We start from the raw sequence: 20,657 nt of genomic DNA, 5'->3' as shown, positions 1-20,657 counted from the left end.
TTGGAGGGGGGCCTCTGTGTGATGTGTGGTCCCGGTTATGAATATTGGAGGGGGGGACCTATGTGTGATGTGTGGTCCCGGATATGAATATTGGAGGGGGGGGGCTCTGTGTGATGTGTGGTCCCGGTTATGAATATTGGAGGGGGGGCCTCTGTGTGATGTGTGGTCCCGGTTATGAATATTGGAGGGGGGGGGGGCTCTGTGTGATGTGCGGTCCCGGTTATGAATCTTGGAGGGGGGGACCAATGTGTGATGTGGTCCTGGTTATAAATATTGGAGGGGGGGGGGGCCCTCTGTGTGATGTGGTCCCGGTTATAATTATTGGAGGGGGGGGGCTCTGTGTGATGTGCGGTCCCGGTTATGAATGTTGGGGGGGGATTTCTGTGTGATGTGTGGTCCCGGTTATGAATATTGGAGGGGGGCCTCCGTGTGATGTGCGGTCCCGGTTATGAATATTGGAGGGGGGGGGGCTCTGTGTGATGTGGTCCCAGTTATGAATATTGGAGGGGGGGGGGGCCTCTGTGTGATGTGTGGTCCCGGTTATGAATGTTGGGGGGGGATTTCTGTGTGATGTGTGGTCCCGGTTATGAATATTGGAGGGGGGCCTCCGTGTGATGTGCGGTCCCGGTTATGAATATTGGAGGGGGGGGGGGGCTCTGTGTGATGTGTGGTCCCGGTTATGAATATTGGAGGGGAGGTTCTGTGTGATGTGTGGTCCCGGCTATAAATCTTGGAGGGGGGCTCCGTGTGATGTGTGGTCCCGGATATGAATATTGAAGGGGGGGGGCTCCGTGTGATGTGTGGTCCTAGTTTTGAATATTGGAGGGGGGGCTCTGTGTGATGTGTGATCCCGGTTATAAATATTGGAGGGGGGGCTCTGTGTGATGTGTGATCCCGGTTATAAATATTGGAGGGGGGGCCTCTGTGTGATGTGGTCCCGGTTATAAATATTGGAGGGGGGGGGGGGCCTCTGTGTGATGTGGTCCCGGTTATAAATATTGGAGGGGGGGCTCTGTGTGATGTGTGGTCCCGGTTATGAATAATGGAGGGGGGCCTCTGTGTGATGTGCGGTCCCGGTTATGAATATTGGAGGGGGGCCTCTGTGTGATGTGTGGTCCCGGTTATGAATATTGGAGGGGGGGCTCTGTGTGATGTGCGGTCCTGGTTATGAATATTGGAGGGGGGGACCTATGTGTGATGTGTGGTCCCGGTTATGAATATTGGAGGGGGGGGGCTCTGTGTGATGTGTGGTCCCGGTTATGAATATTGGAGGGGGGGCCTCTGTGTGATGTGTGGTCCCGGTTATGAATATTGGAGGGGGGGCCTCTGTGTGATGTGTGGTTCCGGTTATGAATATTGGAGGGGGGGACCTATGTGTGATGTGTGGTCCCGGTTATGAATATTGGAGGGGGGCCTCTGTGTGATGTGTGGTCCCGGTTATGAATATTGGAGGGGGGGACCTATGTGTGATGTGTGGTCCCGGTTATGAATATTGGAGGGGGGCCTCTGTGTGATGTGTGGTCCCGGTTATGAATATTGGAGGGGGGGACCTATGTGTGATGTGTGGTCCCGGATATGAATATTGGAGGGGGGGGGCTCTGTGTGATGTGTGGTCCCGGTTATGAATATTGGAGGGGGGGCCTCTGTGTGATGTGTGGTCCCGGTTATGAATATTGGAGGGGGGGGCTCTGTGTGATGTGCGGTCCCGGTTATGAATCTTGGAGGGGGGGACCAATGTGTGATGTGGTCCTGGTTATAAATATTGGAGGGGGGGGGGGGCCCTCTGTGTGATGTGGTCCCGGTTATAATTATTGGAGGGGGGGGGCTCTGTGTGATGTGCGGTCCCGGTTATGAATGTTGGGGGGGGATTTCTGTGTGATGTGTGGTCCCGGTTATGAATATTGGAGGGGGGCCTCCGTGTGATGTGCGGTCCCGGTTATGAATATTGGAGGGGGGGGGGCTCTGTGTGATGTGGTCCCAGTTATGAATATTGGAGGGGGGGGGGGGGCCTCTGTGTGATGTGTGGTCCCGGTTATGAATGTTGGGGGGGGATTTCTGTGTGATGTGTGGTCCCGGTTATGAATATTGGAGGGGGGCCTCCGTGTGATGTGCGGTCCCGGTTATGAATATTGGAGGGGGGGGGCTCTGTGTGATGTGTGGTCCCGGTTATGAATATTGGAGGGGAGGTTCTGTGTGATGTGTGGTCCCGGCTATAAATCTTGGAGGGGGGCTCCGTGTGATGTGTGGTCCCGGATATGAATATTGAAGGGGGGGGGCTCCGTGTGATGTGTGGTCCTAGTTTTGAATATTGGAGGGGGGGCTCTGTGTGATGTGTGATCCCGGTTATAAATATTGGAGGGGGGGCTCTGTGTGATGTGTGATCCCGGTTATAAATATTGGAGGGGGGGCCTCTGTGTGATGTGGTCCCGGTTATAAATATTGGAGGGGGGGGGGGCCTCTGTGTGATGTGGTCCCGGTTATAAATATTGGAGGGGGGGCTCTGTGTGATGTGTGGTCCCGGTTATGAATAATGGAGGGGGGCCTCTGTGTGATGTGCGGTCCCGGTTATGAATATTGGAGGGGGGCCTCTGTGTGATGTGCGGTCCCGGTTATGAATATTGGAGGGGGGGCTCTTTGTGATGTGCGGTCCTGGTTATGAATATTGGAGGGGGGGGCTCTGTGTGATGTGTGGTCCCGGTTATGAATATTGGAGGGGGGGCTCTGTGTGATGTGCGGTCCTGGTTATGAATATTGGAGGGGGGGACTCTGTGTGATGTGTGGTCCCGGTTATGAATATTGGAGGGGGGGCTCTGTGTGATGTGTGGTCCCGGTTATGAATATTGGAGGGGGGGCTCTGTGTGATGTGCGGTCCTGGTTATGAATATTGGAGGGGGGGACTCTGTGTGATGTGTGGTCCCGGTTATGAATATTGGAGGGGGGGCTCTGTGTGATGTGCGGTCCTGGTTATGAATATTGGAGGGGGGGCTCTGTGTGATGTGCGGTCCTGGTTATGAATATTGGAGGGGGGGGCTCTGGTGATGTGTGGTCCCGGTTATGAATATTGGAGGGGGGCTCTCTGTGATGTGTGATCCCGGTTATGAATATTGGAGGGGGGGCTCTGTGTGATGTGCGGTCCTGGTTATGAATATTGGAGGGGGGGACTCTGTGTGATGTGCGGTCCTGGTTATGAATATTGGAGGGGGGGCTCTGTGTGATGTGCGGTCCTGGTTATGAATATTGGAGGGGGGGACTCTGTGTGATGTGCGGTCCTGGTTATTAATATTGGAGGGGGGGCTCTGTGTGATGTGCGGTCCTGGTTATGAATATTGGAGGGGGGGGCTCTGGTGATGTGTGGTCCCGGTTATGAATATTGGAGGGGGGCTCTCTGTGATGTGTGATCCCGGTTATAAATGTTTGAGTGGAGGGTCTCTGGTGTAATCTGTGGTCCTGGGTATAAATCTTAGGGGAGTTTGTGTGTGTGATGTGTGGTCCCAATTATAAAACTCAGGGGGTCTGTGTGTGTGAGATGTACGTTCTTGGATAAAAATCTTCATGGGTCTGTGTGTGTGAGTGATGTGCGGTCCTGAGTATAAATCTGGGGGAAAGCTCTGTGTGGTCCTGGGTGTAAACCATTACCCGGGTTTGTGCATGTGATTTGTGGTCCTTGATGTAAATCTTAGGGGGGTTTGTGCGTGTCATGTGTGGTCCCGGGTGTAAATCTTGGAGGGGGGTCTCTGTGTGATTTGTGGTCCCTGGTGTAAATCTTAGGGGGGTTTGTGCGTGTCATGTGTGGTCCCGGGTGTAAATCTTGGAGGGGGGGTCTCTGTGTGATTTGTGGTCCCTGGTGTAAATCTTAGGGGGGTTTGTGCGTGTCATGTGTGGTCCTGGGTGTAAATCTTCGGTGGGGTGTGTGTGTGGAGTTTCAGGTATAAATTTCAGGTTGTTGTCTGTGTGTGATGTGTGGTCCCAGATGTAAACCTCAGGGTCTGTGGTCCCGGGCGTAAATCTCACTTGGGGCAGAGGTCTGTCTGTGTGTGATGTGTGGTTCCAGGTATAAATCTGAGGGGGTCTGTGTGTGATGTGTGGTCCCAGGTATAAATCTGAGGGGGTCTGTGTGTGATGTGTGGTCCCAGGTATAAATCTGAGGGGGTCCGTGTGTGATGCGTGGTCCCAGGTATAAATCTGAGGGGGTCCGTGTGTGATGTGTGGTCCCAGGTATAAACCTTAAGCTATGTGCCCACGATTCTCTGCGTTCCATTGAACGAAGGTAAATCCGCGTGTGTTCACTGAATCGTGCAGATTTATTGCATTCAATACATTCTATTGATGAAATTTCTGTTGACTAGGGACATGAGAAATTGACATGCTGCCGTATGGAAAGTCACGCCGCTTGTCAGTTTCTGCGGGTGATCCGCAAGCGCGCATAGTGGGCATGGGATTTCTTGAACTGTTGACCCCCCCCCATATTTACTGATGCTTCATCAGGGCTGTGGCCTTAAGATCAGGATGATATTGTTGCAAATGGGACTTTTCAACTAATCTGTCATGTCCTGTTAACTCATTAGTGGCTTGTGTCCTTGCAGGATGCTTTGTAGTTTACATCTGGGAGATGAGAACCTGACCTGACTTCTCCCAGCTGAGGGTCTGTCACAGTGTAGACGATCCTCTGTCACCTGAAGGCGTCTTGTCATGATTGTTTCTTACAGTGTATCAGTATAGACCATCATTTTTTATCTCACTGGAAACAATTGTAACAAACCCTCAACTATGAGATGCATGAAGTGGAAACCATGCAAAATCTCCATTAACTGACAGTCAGCAGAGATCTTTAACATTTAGTTAAAAATAAAGTTGAAAATGACAATTTTTTTATTTTATTTTCCCTTTAAAGTTTGTGCGCCCCTAAAAATACATTTTGCATATAATTTTTGGTATATCTGGTTTACTCTACAAAGACCTCTAAAATACAAATGCTTTTCCTTCCGGGAAGTGGGCGCTTGTCTAACAGTCCTTAGAGTGGAGAACAGAACATGCTGGTACATGTAGTCCTGGTGACAGTCTGGGGGTCATGTGATCTGCTCTGGCTGTGCGTCCTCTCAAGCTGATATGATCTCTGGCTGTTTGCTCGTTGACGTTTGCTGTTCCACGTCAGTTGCAGCTCCTTTATTTGCTTTCTACATTTCATTTCATCTGCAGAATTCGTGCTTGTGTTGCTTTTCTGCAGGCGATGTCCTTGATGTCTGCAGTCGATGGTTTCCCTGGTGTTAGGTGGCACTATGGGAAGACCATGTAATGAGGCCTGGTGATCGGTGTCACATCCTGGTCGGATAAGGAATCGCGGGGAGTGATTGTTTGCACAGTGGGGCCAATGCTGCTCTGTTCTGCTTCCCTCACTCCTGGACTCTCGCGCTGTGGCTTGTGTAAAGGTACCGTCACACTAGACGATATCGCTAGCGATCCGTGACGTTGCAGCGTCCTGGCTAGCGATATCGTCCAGTGTGACAGGCAGCAGCGATCAGGATCCTGCTGTGATATCGCTGGTCGGGGAAGAAAGTCCAGAACTTTGTTTTACCCCTCGCCACGACAGCACCCTACAGGAGAGAGGGATCCGCCCCACAGGAACAGGAAACCTACAGAAAGATAAAAGGGGGCGGTCCGCCTTTCCTCCTCAGTTTAGGTTTCCTGTTCCTGCGGGAACGACAGTACGCTAAGAAGCTACAGACATACCTAGGCATGTACGCCGCCTGTGCAGTATCTGCGGAACGGCAGGGGCTGCAGCCTGGAAGCAGCGTCGGGGGAGTTCCGCTAGACGGCTCCCTCCTCTTCTGGGAGGCATACAGATGGCCGGGTCCGGAGAAAGCCGCCCGGCATCTGCATTATGCGGCGGCTCCAGCGTGATCCTCGCCCGGCGGAGGGTGAGTGGCAGGAGTTCCCTGCATGGCGGTCCGGAGAAGGCCGCACCGCGAGCGCTGTCCGCTATTAGTAAGTTCACCCCGGAAGTAGATGCTAAACTTCCGGGGTAAGCAGGCCGAGATCAGCGGTGGGGGTGGCGCGAGTTCGCGCATGCGCAGCACCGCTACAAAAAAAAAAAAAAATGGCGCTCTATTTAAGCTGGCTAACCACTGTTACCTGCGATGCAAGATGTCATCTCCAGGTGCCATGGATCTTGCAGCAGGAGAACCAGTTCCTACCAAGGACCGCTCCAGCAGAGGATCATCAGATGCCGATCGAAAGAGCGACACTGTGGATAAATCCAAAGGATCTCGGCCGTCTGATCCGGTAATAAAAAGCTTCACTGGGTGAGTTTATAAACTCTGCCTATTAAGCTGACGCTGTCTCCCTCCTTTCTCTCTCTTTCTCCTTCTCTCGCTATGTCTTAATTTTGACCAGGCCAAAAAACGGCAAAAAACTAAACATAAGGAATGCGCCTTATGCAGCCAGCCCCTACCAGACACATACCCCAAAAAACTCTGCAAAGATTGTATAGCAGAAACCATACAAGGAGCAGCGGTGTCCATTACGGACTTACGCGCCATTATAAGGGAAGAGTTAAAAACTATGTCACAGGATAAATCACAAAAAAGTAAATCCAAAAGGCCAACGCCCTCATCAGACTCTGATAGTGAACAAGCTGTACTCTCAGATATCTCTATAGCCTCTTCATCATCATCATCATCATCATCATCATCATCATCATCAGCTTCGGAAATTGAGGGACGTTCATGTTTCCCCTTAGAAAGTGTGGATAATCTAGTGAAATCAATAAGAGACACTATGGGGTGTGAGGAGACAAAGGGCGCACAAACCACGCAGGATATAATGTTTGCGGGTTTGGCGGAGAGAAAAAGGAAATGCTTTCCAGTTATTTCAGCAGTAAAAGCATTAATAAAAAGAGAGTGGGAGAAACAAGATCAGAGAAGTTTTTTGCCCTCTGCGTCAAAACGGAAATACCCGTTTAGTGACGATGAGTTACTTACGTGGACCAAAATCCCTAAGGTTGACGCAGCTGTTGCCTCTACCTCTAAGCCATCCACATTGCCTGTTGAAGACGCGGGATTACTCTCAAACCCTCTAGATCGCAAAGCCGAGTCGTCCCTTAAAAGATCCTGGGAGGCAACTACAGGCATATTTAAGCCAGCAATAGCAAGCACTTGCACCGCCAGGTCAATGCTCATCTGGATTGACCAGCTAGACCAAAGCATTGAGAATAAAATGTCACGGGAAAAATTACGAGCAGCTATTCCCTTAATACGAGGTGCAGCAGCCTTTATGGCGGACGCGTCTGCAGATTCTCTCCGCCTAGCGGCTAGATCCGCAGGTCTGGTAAACAATGCAAGAAGGGCATTATGGATGAAGAGCTGGAAAGGGGACGCACAATCAAAATCTAAGATATGCGCAATCGCATGTGAGGGTGAGTTCCTCTTTGGCAAAACCTTAGACGACATACTCAAAAAGGCAAAAGACAGGAAAAAGGCTTTTCCTGATACATCTATTCCCTTTTATAGGAGAGCCTTTAAGAGAAGGCCATTCGGCAAGAGAAGGCAGACGGACAGGTCGACAACATGGTTCCCTAAAGAAGATAAACAAAGAGGTACCATGTTCAGAAGACCCAACCCCCCAAAAGACAGCAAATACTAAGGATATAACCATTCCAGTAGGGGGCAGATTAAAATTTTTCACTCCCCAGTGGGAAAATATTACAACTAGTTCGTGGATTTTAAATATAATCAGAGATGGAATAAAATTACAATTCTCTCGCTTTCCCCACGAATCGTATATTATAACATCTCTCAGCTCGCCTATACAACAAGAGGCCCTGGAGAGTGAAATCCAAACCCTATTATCAAAAGGGGTTTTAGTCCAAGTTCCGAAAGGACAGGAGACTAGAGGATTCTATTCTCCTCTATTCTTAATTTCCAAACCCGATGGTTCATTCAGAACAATCCTAAACCTCAAAAAGCTTAATTCATTTATTAAAAATGATACATTTAAAATGGAGTCTATAAAATCCACCATAAAATTACTTTTTCCAAACTGTATGATGGGGGGCATTGATCTAAAAGATGCTTACTACCATCTCCCTATCCATGACAGATACCAGAAGTTCTTCAGGGTAGCGGTGGCAATCAAAGGCAAGATTTGTCATTTTCGGTATGCAGCCATGCCCTTTGGCCTTTCTACAGCGCCAAGGATTTTCACCAAAGTGATTCTAGAGGTGATGGCTTATCTTCGTCAAAAAGAGACATTAATTGTGCCCTACCTGGATGACTTTTTAGTCATCAGGAACTCATTTTCTCAATGTGCTGACCGTTTAGCTCATGCAGTTTCATCTCTACAGGATCTAGGTTGGATAATCAATATCGACAAATCCAGACTGACTCCACTATCACTTCAAGCGTTTCTGGGGTTCCATCTAGACTCCATAACTCAAAAATGTCTGCTCCCTCAGGTAAAAATCTCACTCATCAGACATAAAGTCACAACAGCAATAAATAATCCACAAATGACCCTAAGAAAAGCCATGTCATTACTGGGATCTCTTATTTCCTGTATACCTGCAGTCCAGTGGGCACAATACCATACCCGGACACTGCAGCACCAAATCCTCCAAGAGGAAAGACGGTTACTTAGCTTAAATGTAAGGATAACATTGTCCCAGGAAGTTTTATCTTCTTTAACGTGGTGGCTGGATTCTAACCATTTGATGAGTGGTTTTCCATGGGTAATAACACCATCTCATATTATAACCACTGACGCCAGTCCTCATGGATGGGGCGCTCATATGGGGAATGATTTTTGCCAAGGGTTATGGGACACTGAAGAATGCCACAACTCATCTAATCTGAAAGAACTAAATGCAGTAAGATACGCCTTATGTCATTTTCTCCCACAGCTCCGGGGAAAAGACGTTCGAATCCTTTCAGACAACACCACCACAGTGGCTTATATAAACAGACAAGGAGGTACTCAATCAGAGACTCTGATGTCTTCCGCTGGGAAAATTCTGGATTTGGCAGAAAAACATCTATTATCCCTCACTGCAGTTCACATAAGGGGGAAAAACAACCAGCAGGCAGACTTCTTAAGTCGACATACCCTAAGGCAGGGAGAGTGGTGCCTAAGCCATCATATCTTCAAACGGATAGTATCCCTATGGGGTTGTCCGCAAATAGATCTCTTCGCCACGAGACAAAACAGGCAAGTCCAGAAATTTGCATCCCTATCGTTAGCAGATCATCCGGACGTTCTAGACGCTTTCCAAATCCCTTGGCAATACAGTCTAGCATACGCCTTCCCTCCGATAATATTGTTACCACAGGTCATTCGGAAGATCAGGGAGGATGGAGCGAGAGTTGTGCTAGTAGCACCATTCTGGCCCAAAAGGCCATGGTTCTCATGCCTACAAGCCATGTCGGTTTCGGACCCTTGGGTCCTCCCCTCGACACCCAATCATCTCTTCCAGGGTCCGTTTCTCCACCCCCAGGTGGACAATCTCCATCTGACGGCCTGGAATTTGAGAGGCAGATGCTAAAATTAAGGGGGTTTTCCGAGGGACTAATTGACACACTCCTCCAAAGTAGAAAACGCTCTACTACGAAAATTTATACAAAAATCTGGAAAAAATTCCTACAGTTCCATAAATCTCCCAACACATCAGAAATTCCGATACAGTCTATCCTGGAATTCCTTCAAAAAGGGAGGGAACTAGGTTTAGCTGTAAATACGTTAAAAGTTCACGTATCAGCACTAGGAGCCCTCTATGGCCATAACATTGCAGGAAATAGATGGGTATCCCGATTTATCACGGCTTGTGAAAGGATAAATCCTGTTAATATACCTAGAATTCCACCCTGGGATCTAAATCTAGTTCTACAAGCCCTAACAGATCCTCCATTTGAACCAATAGATTCAGTATCCATTAAATATTTATCACTTAAAACTGTCCTTTTGGTAGCACTGACTTCAGCTAGGAGAATCAGTGACATCCAAGCTCTTTCTATAGATCCACCTTTCCTGCTAACTTTTCAGGATAAGTTGATTCTTAAATTAGACCCTTCCTATCTTCCCAAGGTAGCGAAGAAATTCCATAGGTCACAAGAAATAGTCCTACCCACCTTTTTCAGTAACCCTTCCACTCCTGAGGAATGTAAATATCACACTCTAGATGTTAAAAGAGTAGTTTTAAAATACATTGAAAGGACCAGTAGCTGGCGACAGTGTAGGGCTCTGTTTATATCCTTTCAGGGTCACAAGAAGGGTCATGCAGTCACAAAGAGCACCCTATCCCGGTGGATCAGGGAGTCTATCACATTGGCTTACTCCGCGAGGAAAGAAAACCCTCCGGAAGGCATAACAGCGCACTCTACCAGAGCTATGGCATCCTCCTGGGCCGAAAGAGGAGACGTCCCAATAGAAACCATATGTAAGGCGGCAACTTGGTCAGATCCTTCTACCTTCTATAACCACTATAGGCTTGACCTATCGTCAACTTCTGACCTAGACTTTGGCAGGACTGTCCTCAGCACGGTGGTCCCCCCCCTAGGTGATGGTCTCTGAAAGATCTCCTGTAGGGTGCTGTCGTGGCGAGGGGTAAAAAGCCGGATTACTCACCGGTAATACTCTTTTAGTGAGTCCACGACAGCACCCTCTTACATCCCTCCCTAGGTTAATATAGTACTAACTATTGAGTAAAATTCTTTTAATCATACATGAGCAAATGAGTTTGAAAATGAAATAAATTATATTTGCCTAATACTGGCGGTCCTCCAGGTACTCTGAAATCAAAACTGAGGAGGAAAGGCGGACCGCCCCCTTTTATCTTTCTGTAGGTTTCCTGTTCCTGTGGGGCGGATCCCTCTCTCCTGTAGGGTGCTGTTGTGGACTCACTAAAAGAGTATTACCGGTGAGTAATCCGGCTTTTCGTCGCTGGATCTCCCGCTGACATCGCTGAATGGGCGTGTGTGACGCCGATTCAGCGATGTCTTCGCTGGTAACCAGGGTAAACATCGGGTTACTAAGCGCAGGGCCGCGCTTAGTAACCCGATGTTTACCCTGGTTACCATCGTTAAAGTAAAAAAAACAACCACTACATACTTACCTTCCGCTGTCTGTCCTCGGCGCTCTGCTTCTCTGCTCTGGCTGTGAGCACAGCGGCCGGAAAGCAGAGCGGTGACGTCACCGCTCTGCTTTCCGGCTGCCCGGCGCTCACAGCCAGAGCAGAGAAGCAGAGCGCCGGGGACAGACAGCGGTAGGTAAGTATGTAGTGGTTGTTTTTTTTACTTTAACGATGGTAACCAGGGTCAACATCGGGTTACTAAGCGCGGCCCTGCGCTTAGTAACCCGATGTTTACCCTGGTTACCAGCGAAGACATCGCTGAATCGGCGTCACACACGCCCATTCAGCGATGTCAGCGGGAGATCCAGCGACGAAACAAAGTTCTGGACTTTCTTCCCCGACCAGCGATATCACAGCAGGGGCCTGATCGCTGCTGCCTGTCACACTGGACGATATCGCTAGCCAGGACGCTGCAACGTCACGGATCGCTAGCGATATCGTCTAGTGTGACGGTACCTTTAGTCGTGGACGAAACCGTTCTCTTTCCAGATAGTCATGGCAGACACGATATGTTTACTGACCATACAGGCCTGGCCACAGATTGGTGCTCCAGTCCACATCTTGCCCACTACCCGGCCTTCATCTTGAACTCATAATTCTCAGAGATGGGTCTGGTATAATCCTGTAATGACAGGTCAAAGAGGCCTCGCCCTTCGTGTGTGCCGCGCATGAGCCATCATTACTGTACTATTTACCATCTTGTCTTCTCCACAGGGCAGTATCCTGACATTTCCATTAGAAGATCATTACTAGAGAGGAAAATGCAGCCGCCACCTCCTCAAGCTGGTCCTCCGGGGATGGGGGGACCTCCTCGCATTGGAATGACCACTACCAATCAATACTGGCGTAGGAGAACTCCTACTCCGTCAACAGTAGCGCCCCCACCAGTGCAACCAGTCACAGACCCTTTTGCTTTCGGCAGAATGACCCCCCAAAATATTCCACCAACAAATACACCTAATGCTACCATTATGTCAGCACCAAATCCACCAACGTCGCTGTACCCCCAGTCTGCTGCTCCTCTGAACTCATCTCTTGGTGACGGAGGTCAAGTGTTACCGGTGTCTTCATCTCAATCCTTGGGAGCTGTTGCCATGTATAGCAATGTGTCTGCTCCTTCAGTACCAATTGGGCATTTTACAAATAACCTGGCTTCACCCCCTATCAGTCATCCTGCTGTTTCATCCCTGCAGAACACAAACAGTGGACTAGATAACACCAATGCTCCTGCACCGGGCCGATCTCACAGTATCCAAGGCGTTCATATGGAAATGAATAGCAGCAGTAATGCTCCTCAATTACAGTCTCAGCAAACCACTGTACCATGGTCCTCGTCCCCGGCCACCCCACCTACCTCCACACAGAATGTCCCTGCTACTCAGCAATCGACTCACACTGCGCCCTATTACTCCCCTCCATACTTAGAAGTTTCACACTTGCCTCCCCAGACCAGTGACCCTGGATATTTTTCTGCACCACAACGGACACCAACAGTAACTTATCCTCTTGGAGGTGGATCAGGTCAAGTACAGCAACATAACATACCGCCATACGGAAGCCTCATGCCAACGGATTACACACATAACCAGAATCCAGAACACAACAGCTGGTACAGCCGTTCATATCCGGATCCACTTAATCAAGCTCCTCTGCCCAATCCCAACACCATACAGACTGGAGCACCATTCTCTGCACCAGAAAACAGACCCCAGAGCGAGCCGGCAAGACCTATAGGGCAAATCAGCAGTGAGACAGATTCTGGGACCATATCCATGTTCTTCAAAGGAGATGAAGCTGAAAATGTGGAGATCCCTTCCACAGACAAGCAGCACAGGCCTGGACAGCAAGCTGTGGATGCAACTTGCTACCAGAGCCCCGGCTACCAGGGGAGCTTGCATCCATTTACTGTCCCACCAGGTGTCCCTAGTGTTGCCTCACCTTTACATCCTAGTGCTCCTAACCCTCAGCAAACTTCATTATCCCAAAGTGCCAGTGGTTTTCATGATCCTCCTGTCCCGTGGAAACCCGAGAATCAACCTGCAGAGGCCAAAGCGCCTCCAGAGCTCCCGTATGATAATGTGGAGAACATAGAATGTGTACAGAACCTGGAAGTTCTTCCCAATGAGGCCCCTAATAGCAGCCTATTTTCTACTGGCGTAAGCCCCGACACCTTTAGATACGGACCTGTACTTGGTTATGCTCTACCCAAGAATCCGGTGAACCACACTGAAGGAGGCACAAACCTGGAGGCTCCTGGCGCGACACCTCGTCCTGTCAGATCGGATAGCGTATCTTCTAGTTACAGTAACTTAAGTCATAGAAGTTTGCCTGCTTCGGCAAGACCTCAGGAGCCAGAGGGCACCTTTATTCAGAAGGAGAGTGGAAGGCTTGAGAATGAAAACAATAGTTTCTTCAAGCAGATCGATTCCTCACCGTTGTCTGGAGATGTTTCTGTTCATGGAATGTCGCAAAATGCCCACCATGGAAATCTATCTCAGCCGCTCACACCAAGTCCACCAAAACCTACCGGGATCTTTCAGGCGAGTGTCAACAGCTCCTTCGAGCCCGTCCGTTCTCATTCAGGCGTTAAAGCTACAGATATCAACAAGTCGAAAGTAGTCAGCGATGTCAAAGAGAACCAAAAGCTGCCGCCAGCTTCTTCTCACAATGCAGGGCTGGCCGCTTCTCCTGGGAATTTGGAACTACCACCCGATAATCTGGAAACCATATTTTCGGGTAAAACTAACGCTGAGGTTTGTGCTGTAAACAGTGGACACCAATTTCCAGGAGGATCCGCGCTGGATAACATATCACTACTGCTAGAGAAACGCCCATCCTCCAGAGCACATGGCTCAAATAAGAAGTGTGAGAGTCCCGCTACCACACTGTGGGCACAAGGAGAGCTGCCCAATTTTGGAGGGAATGTCCTTCTGGCCCCTCCAGCTCCTGCTGTTTATGTACCTCCTAAATCTCAGACTGAAGTCATTCAACCCCCAGAGGAAGGGTCATTGGAGGTTCAACATGGCAAGCCCGACCCGAGCCAGTTCTCGGTTTCACCCAAGGAGCACGTTTCTTCTGAAAATCTAGAGAACCCTCCAAAGATCGGGGACGATGAACATTCTCAGTCCCAGGCAAGTTCCGGCTATGCCAGCCTGTTGTCCTCTCCACCTACTGAAACCTTACAGAATCAGCCTGTTTTGATTGCTCCACCTAGTAAAAGCTATAATCTGGCGCAGCCTGTTAATTTTTCTCTATCTTTACCCAATCAAGTAAAAAGCCTTAATTCTGCTAAAGACTACTCCGCTGACAAGCTGCTTCCTGCTGGCGGTTTTGCTGCAGATCAAAGTGCTGTATCTTCTCTCGTTCCTCCTCTTAAGCCGCCCCCATCCTCTAATCCAGCTCATAAATTCCCAGCCGGTATTGAGCCTTTCTCTGCCTCTCTCCCCAATCATCATCAGAACGTGCTGCTTTCTTCACCATCTAATCAAATCCCTCTTAATTTAGCAACTGAAAATCATAAAATTAAGACTGAAAGTGTCACTGAGCCAACATGTAAGGGTCCGCTCCCCAGCTCTGGGTCACATTTACGCATGGGTAATGAAGCTGGAATGTATGTGCCTCCGGTCAGTAGTAATGGCTTCAAATTAGAAAATGCTGGTGCACTTGATTTCACCGTTCCACGCACACCTGCCAATCACAGCATAAATGGGCCGACATCCTTACCAAGTAGACCTCCAATAGCAGGGCCCCTCTATCCCGGTCAGACCACTGTTCTCCCAAATTTTCAGCCCGGGTCTGATTATAACAAACAGGTTTTTTACCAGCAGGTTACTAAAGATGTTCAGCCCCAAGCTGCAGTTGAGATGTCGCAAACTGGACCAGGGTCTCCTCCTGAATACATGACTCCTGCGTCACAGCCCCAAGCGCAGACCATCGCAGGTAAACCTGCTTACCCCCAGCAAACAGATGCTCATGTGCCGGGTCCTCCAAACGCTGCCGGCCTTCCTTACAGCGGGCCTGCAGAGCCGGGAGCAAAATATGGTCCTCCTGAACAGCCACCATATCCTAGTCAGCCTGCGACTGGCATATCTGCACCTGTCAACTTTGCCGGGTATCCCGATCCATCAAGACCTCCCGCCTCTCATACTCCTCAGCAAGCAGATCCATACTATTATTACAGAGGTTATGGCACATACCCCACACCGTACCAGCAGCCTTACCCACCTGCGGATCCCCGAGCTCCTCATCTGTACTACCAGGTAAAACTCTAGGCAATGTGCGGCATTTCAAGGGATGGCCTACTTTATGTGAATGCATTTTATAGTATATCCAGGGTATAATATACCAGGTAGATGGGTCTATATATACATGTATAGAGATACTCACGAGAGCAGCACCCTGTAAGCCATGGACCTATATCACGACTTCTATGATAGTATCAGTCAGTTACCCTGTTATATTACGCTGATAACTGTATATGAATTAAGAGTAAAAGTGGCACTCTTATTCAATCATTTCTCCATGCAGGACCCCTACGGAGCTTATGACTCAGCATACAGACAGTACAGCAACTCCAGCTTTGCAAACTCCGGAAAGTACCCATACCAGGAACCTGAGCGGCCCAGCTCTAGGTCCAGTCACTGCTCAGATCGGCCATCTTCAAGGTTTGTTTCTTATTTTTTTTTTTTCTACAATTCATGTAATTTAGATTGTGAGCCCCATCAGGGACAGCGATGATAATGTGTGCAAACTGTAAAGCGCTGCGGAATATGTTAGCGCTATATAAAAATAAAGATTATTATTATTAAAAGTGGTATCCGCAGGATATGCCATAAATGTCTGGTAAGTGCCACCCACATCTGTCTGAAGAACGGGGTCTCCTTACCCAACATGCATGTAGAGGGGGCGCATGTGCGCAACTTTCTGCAATGACTTATACTGGAATTACTAAAATGGTGGAGCAAGCCACCATTAGCTATTTTCTGAGCTCCATAGAAGTCACTGGGGAGACCTGCAATGCCGTATTTGTGTTTATGGTGGAACGAGACTGCCCCTTTACTCCTCCATCTGATATCTATGGCGTTCCACTTGTGAGAAATAATGACACTTGCTATATCACCATTTTCTCATTTCTGGCTTTCAGGCAGGGCTACAATGCTCCAGCCAGTTACTATGATTATTACCAGAGTCAATATGAATATGGAGGTGAGTGGTGTAATCTCATTTATAATGACTGTATTCTAGATACCAGAAACTAAACAGGTTTTTTTTTTTGGTTTTTTTTACAGACCCTACCAGATGGGATCGGTATCCTGGAGCCTATGACCCTGGATACAGGGACCCTCAAAGTAGTTACTGGAGCTATATGTACGGTAGCCGTGAGGATACCTATAACAGGAAGGTTCCTTATGCGTACCCAAGCAGGTAGATACCACTCTAAGGACAGCAATATGGACTCCATGAGGTTCTGCTGCATCTACTGATGGACAGCTCTCACCCACCCCTGTCCCCTATAGATATGCGTATGAGGATCGCTGGCAGTACGACCCTCGCTATGTTGGTGGATTTGATGATGAGCCTGATGCTCAGAGAGATCTTACAAAGGATGACTTTGATCGGCGCAGTGTGCACAGTGATCATTCATCTCGCAGCATACACAGCGAGCGCAGCGCCCACAGCCGCCGCAGCAGCTTCAGTTCTCGCTCACAGCAGGTGACCTTCCATGAATACTTCCTTTTCCTCTTCCGGTAAAGCACCCAAGCTTTGAATATTTAATGTGACTGTCTTTCTCCAGAGCCAAGTCTACAAAAGCGAACAGGACTTAACAGCTAATGCCTACGGGGGCCAAATGCCCAATCCCCCACTCGATGATTACTCCTATGGCATGTATCCTAATGACTACACCCAGCAGTCACTGGAGAGCTACAAGTACGGTTACCCGGCCAATAGTGAGTGGCAGCCAGTGGAACAAGGTGAGCGCTCCCTATACCTCTACACCCTGACCTCAAACAAGTGGGATTAACCCTTGTCTGTCCACAGTCCCTTCCAGGTCATTGACTCCAGAGAAGTTCGGGAGCCCTCATGTATGTGCAAGGTTTGGTTCTGGTGGACATTTAATTAAAGTGCTTCCCAATTTACCCTCTGACGGGCAGCCAACATTGGTGGAGATCCACAATATGGAGGTGAGAGGTCAAACAAGAAAATTCATTTCATCTGATGTAATCATTGAATGGGAATTCTATAACAAAATCCTGAATGCCAAACCTTGGCTGAATGGAAAGTTCTGCTATAGACTATAGTTTTAAGTCCTTGCTATTTTCAAAATATCTGCTTGCTGTCAATGATTGGAAAACACAGAACTGGATACAGTAGAGAGACGACAATGTGATAGACATGTTTCCATCTTGGATCCACTTCTGACCAGTTACTAACTTTCCACCAGCAGTCTGCTCCTATATACTAATGGGATTTTCTTCTTTTTTTTTTTTAATCCCAGATTATCATGCAGAACAGCCCGGAGCAGGAGCACATGAGGGCTTTCCCTGGACCTTTGGTGAAGTAAGAATCTTGTCACCTCCATTAAAGAAGTTGTCCCTTCTTTTTCTTTGATGACTTATCCCTAGGATAGGTCATCAGTGTCTGATCTACCGGAGTCCGACACCCGATAACCCCGCGGATTAGCTGTTATCGGTGATGGCGACCACTAACCGGAAGTGCTCGCTTGCGGAGCTGGCCCTCTTCTGATAGTGGCCACCACAGTGTACTGCACATGCACCTATTGATTTGAATAGGGGGCGGATGTGCAATACCAGTCCTCAGCCACTATCAGAAGACAGAGCAGCTCGGCAAGTGAGTACTGGCGGTCGCCGACACCGATATCGGCTGATCAGGGGGGTGCCGGGTGTTGACCCCAGCCGATCAGACATTGATGACCTATCTTTATGATAGGTCATTAATGTAAAACTATTGTGCAACCTCTGAAATGAATCTTTGACAAATGCTTGTAGAATAAAGGGATTAAAAAATGAACTTCAGCGGCATAGGTCAGCCGTTAGCCATGAATAAGATCATCAGGACGGAGAGGGTAAACTTGTGTCGGCCCCTTGCCTTATATGCAGGTGGTTATATCCGTTTGTGCCTGTTGTTTGGAAAGTTACCGCTCACAGATCTTTCTTAATCTGCAGAGATGAAACTCACAAAGTTGATGTCATCAATTTTGCACAAAATAAAGCCAAAGATTGTTCCCAAAATGAGAACTTGCTAGACCAGGAGTCTGCGCGTCTGTTGTGGGACTTTATTGTTCTCATGTGCCGGCAAAATGGGGTGAGTAGTTCTGACGTTGCAAGTCAGCACGAAGGCTTCAATGATGCATCATGTGTAGCTGCACCTATCTCTGCACGGTCTGCGTTGGGCATGTGGCTGCACATCTCCCTGCCCAGTCTCCTTGGCCCGTGGGGACTGCGTGTACCCCATGCACGGTCTCCGTGGGGGCTTCGCGTACCTCGTGCACTGTCTCTGTGGGGGCTGCGCATACAGGGGTCGCGCTCCCATGCTGAGCTTTATGCTGTGCATTTTCTGCATGATCCTAGCTGATTGATGAAGAGTATTTGTTGATGTTGAACTGCAAGTCCCAGCATGCTCTGAAGACCAGCACACTTCTAACAACCCCTGTATGTAGTCGTGATAGAGATGGGCTCTATTGTATCCATGATGAATGTAGCTCTGTGTCGGAGTCGTGGCTACGGTACAGCTATGCTAACCAAGCTGATGGCAGAGACAGAATATCACTGTAGACTGTAATCCTGGGAGGGCAGGGTGCTCTCCCCTTTGGTCACTGTTATTTTGTTTATTGTAATTTCTATTTTATATGTAAATCCCTTTTCACATGTACAGCAGATGGGAATCAATAGTACTCTAAAAATCTATATATATATGTATCTATGTGTGTGTGTATATGTGTATAAATATATATATTTATTTATATTATGTCTAAGGGGTACTTCTGTCTGTAATGGAAATCCCGCGTCGTTCATTGGTCTAGGCCGCGACCAGTCAGCAACGGGCACAGTCCGGCCGAGAATTAGTCCCTCCCTACTTCCGTCCAGTCAGTGCCCTGCACCCGCTCCATACTCCCCTCCAGTCAGCACTGACACAGGGTTAATGGCAGCGTTAACGGACCGCGTTATGCCGCGGGTAACGCACTCCGTTAACGCTGCTATTAACCCTGTGTGACCAAATTTTTACTATTGATGCTGCCTATGCAGCATCAATAGTAAAAAGATCTAATGTTAAAATAATAAAACAAAAAAACCTGCTATTCTCACCTTCCGTCGTCTGCCAATGCGCGCACGGCTGCCGCCAGCTTCAGTTTCCAGATATGCATTGCGAAATTACTCAGAAGGCTTAGCGGTCTTGCGAGACCGCTAAGTCATCTGGGTAATTTCGCAATGCATCGCTGGGGACGGAAGCTGGCGGCAGCAGCGCGCGCATCGGGACAGCTTTGCTGGATGCCAGCGGGTGAGTATATAACTATTTTTTATTTTAATTTTTTTTTAACAGGGATATGGTGCCCACACTGCGATATACTACGTGGACAGTGTTATATACTACGTGGGCAATGTTATATACTGCGTGGGCAGTGTTATTTACAGCGTGGCCTGTGTTATATACTACGTGGCCTGTGTTATATACTGCGTGGCCACTGTTTTATACTGCGTGGCTGCTATATACTGCGTGGGCAGTGTTGTATACTGCATGGCCTGTGTTATATACTGCGTGGCCACTGTTATAGACTGCGTGGCCTGTTATAGACTGCGTGGCCACTACATACATACATACGCTAGAATACCCGATGCGTTAGAATCGGGCCACCATCTAGTAAATAATAATCGGGGGTGCATGATGGGTGTCATTGATTCTGCCTTTTTCCTTTTCTGAACCGATGCCTACAACCTGCACAGCCTACATCACACACAACCCAGTGAAGGTGTAGTTCATTCACATTGCATCATTAATGGGGTTGTCTGATGCCGCTCACTTTCTCTGCACCGGGGGATAATGCTGCATCCTGGACGGCTCCCATTGCAATCAATAGAACTGGTGGTAATACCTGCTGGCTGCGCACCTTCCATTGCAGGCGTGTGCCACATAACCTATTTGTAGTATTGTTCTTGCTGTCTCATGTTTTGATCTGCAGTCTGTGTCTTGTAGACCGTTGTAGGGACAGACATCGCAGAGCTTCTCCTCCAGGACCACAAAACTGTCTGGCTTCCAGGGAAGTCGCCGAACGAAGCCAATCTGATCGATTTCACCAATGAGCCTCTAGAGCAGCAGGAGGAGTCCGGGGCGTCTCAGCTCTCCTTCCTCACAGACACCTTTCCTGACTCTGGGGTTGTTCTGGAGAAGGAGACAGAGCGATTCAGGGAGCTGCTGCTTTTCGGACGTAAAAAGGTTAATGTCCTGTTAATTATTGACGCCTCATGCAGATTTTCTTTTCTCCTGTCTTGTTACCACTGTGGAGTCCTATGCGCAGTTTCTCACT

The 20,657-nt window shown here is 48.6% G+C and overlaps 1 protein-coding gene across 7 annotated transcripts in view; it reads left to right on the top strand.

Moving 5' to 3' along the window:
• Nucleotides 1-20,657, top strand: part of SEC16A (SEC16 homolog A, endoplasmic reticulum export factor) — a 61,320-nt gene that overhangs the window by 610 nt on the left and 40,053 nt on the right. For 5 of the 7 annotated variants that reach the window (XM_069747467.1, XM_069747463.1, XM_069747465.1 and 2 more), the window contains exons 2-11: nucleotides 11,831-15,375; nucleotides 15,644-15,780; nucleotides 16,260-16,321; nucleotides 16,405-16,540; nucleotides 16,633-16,828; nucleotides 16,911-17,088; nucleotides 17,156-17,298; nucleotides 17,613-17,674; nucleotides 18,301-18,439; nucleotides 20,327-20,566. In XM_069747467.1, coding sequence (XP_069603568.1) covers nucleotides 11,878-15,375; nucleotides 15,644-15,780; nucleotides 16,260-16,321; nucleotides 16,405-16,540; nucleotides 16,633-16,828; nucleotides 16,911-17,088; nucleotides 17,156-17,298; nucleotides 17,613-17,674; nucleotides 18,301-18,439; nucleotides 20,327-20,566 — 4,791 coding nt within the window. In that variant the 5' untranslated portion in view covers nucleotides 11,831-11,877. The remainder of the gene's footprint in view (nucleotides 1-11,830; nucleotides 15,376-15,643; nucleotides 15,781-16,259; nucleotides 16,322-16,404; nucleotides 16,541-16,632; nucleotides 16,829-16,910; nucleotides 17,089-17,155; nucleotides 17,299-17,612; nucleotides 17,675-18,300; nucleotides 18,440-20,326; nucleotides 20,567-20,657) is intronic. The other 2 variants (XM_069747470.1, XM_069747469.1) reach the window with 2 other exon arrangements.

Source organism: Ranitomeya imitator, chromosome 2, assembly GCF_032444005.1.
Source record: "Ranitomeya imitator isolate aRanImi1 chromosome 2, aRanImi1.pri, whole genome shotgun sequence".
Lineage (NCBI taxonomy): Eukaryota > Metazoa > Chordata > Amphibia > Anura > Dendrobatidae > Ranitomeya > Ranitomeya imitator.
Note: the sequence above shows the minus strand (reverse complement) of the source record. Positions and strands in the feature narration are given on the sequence as shown.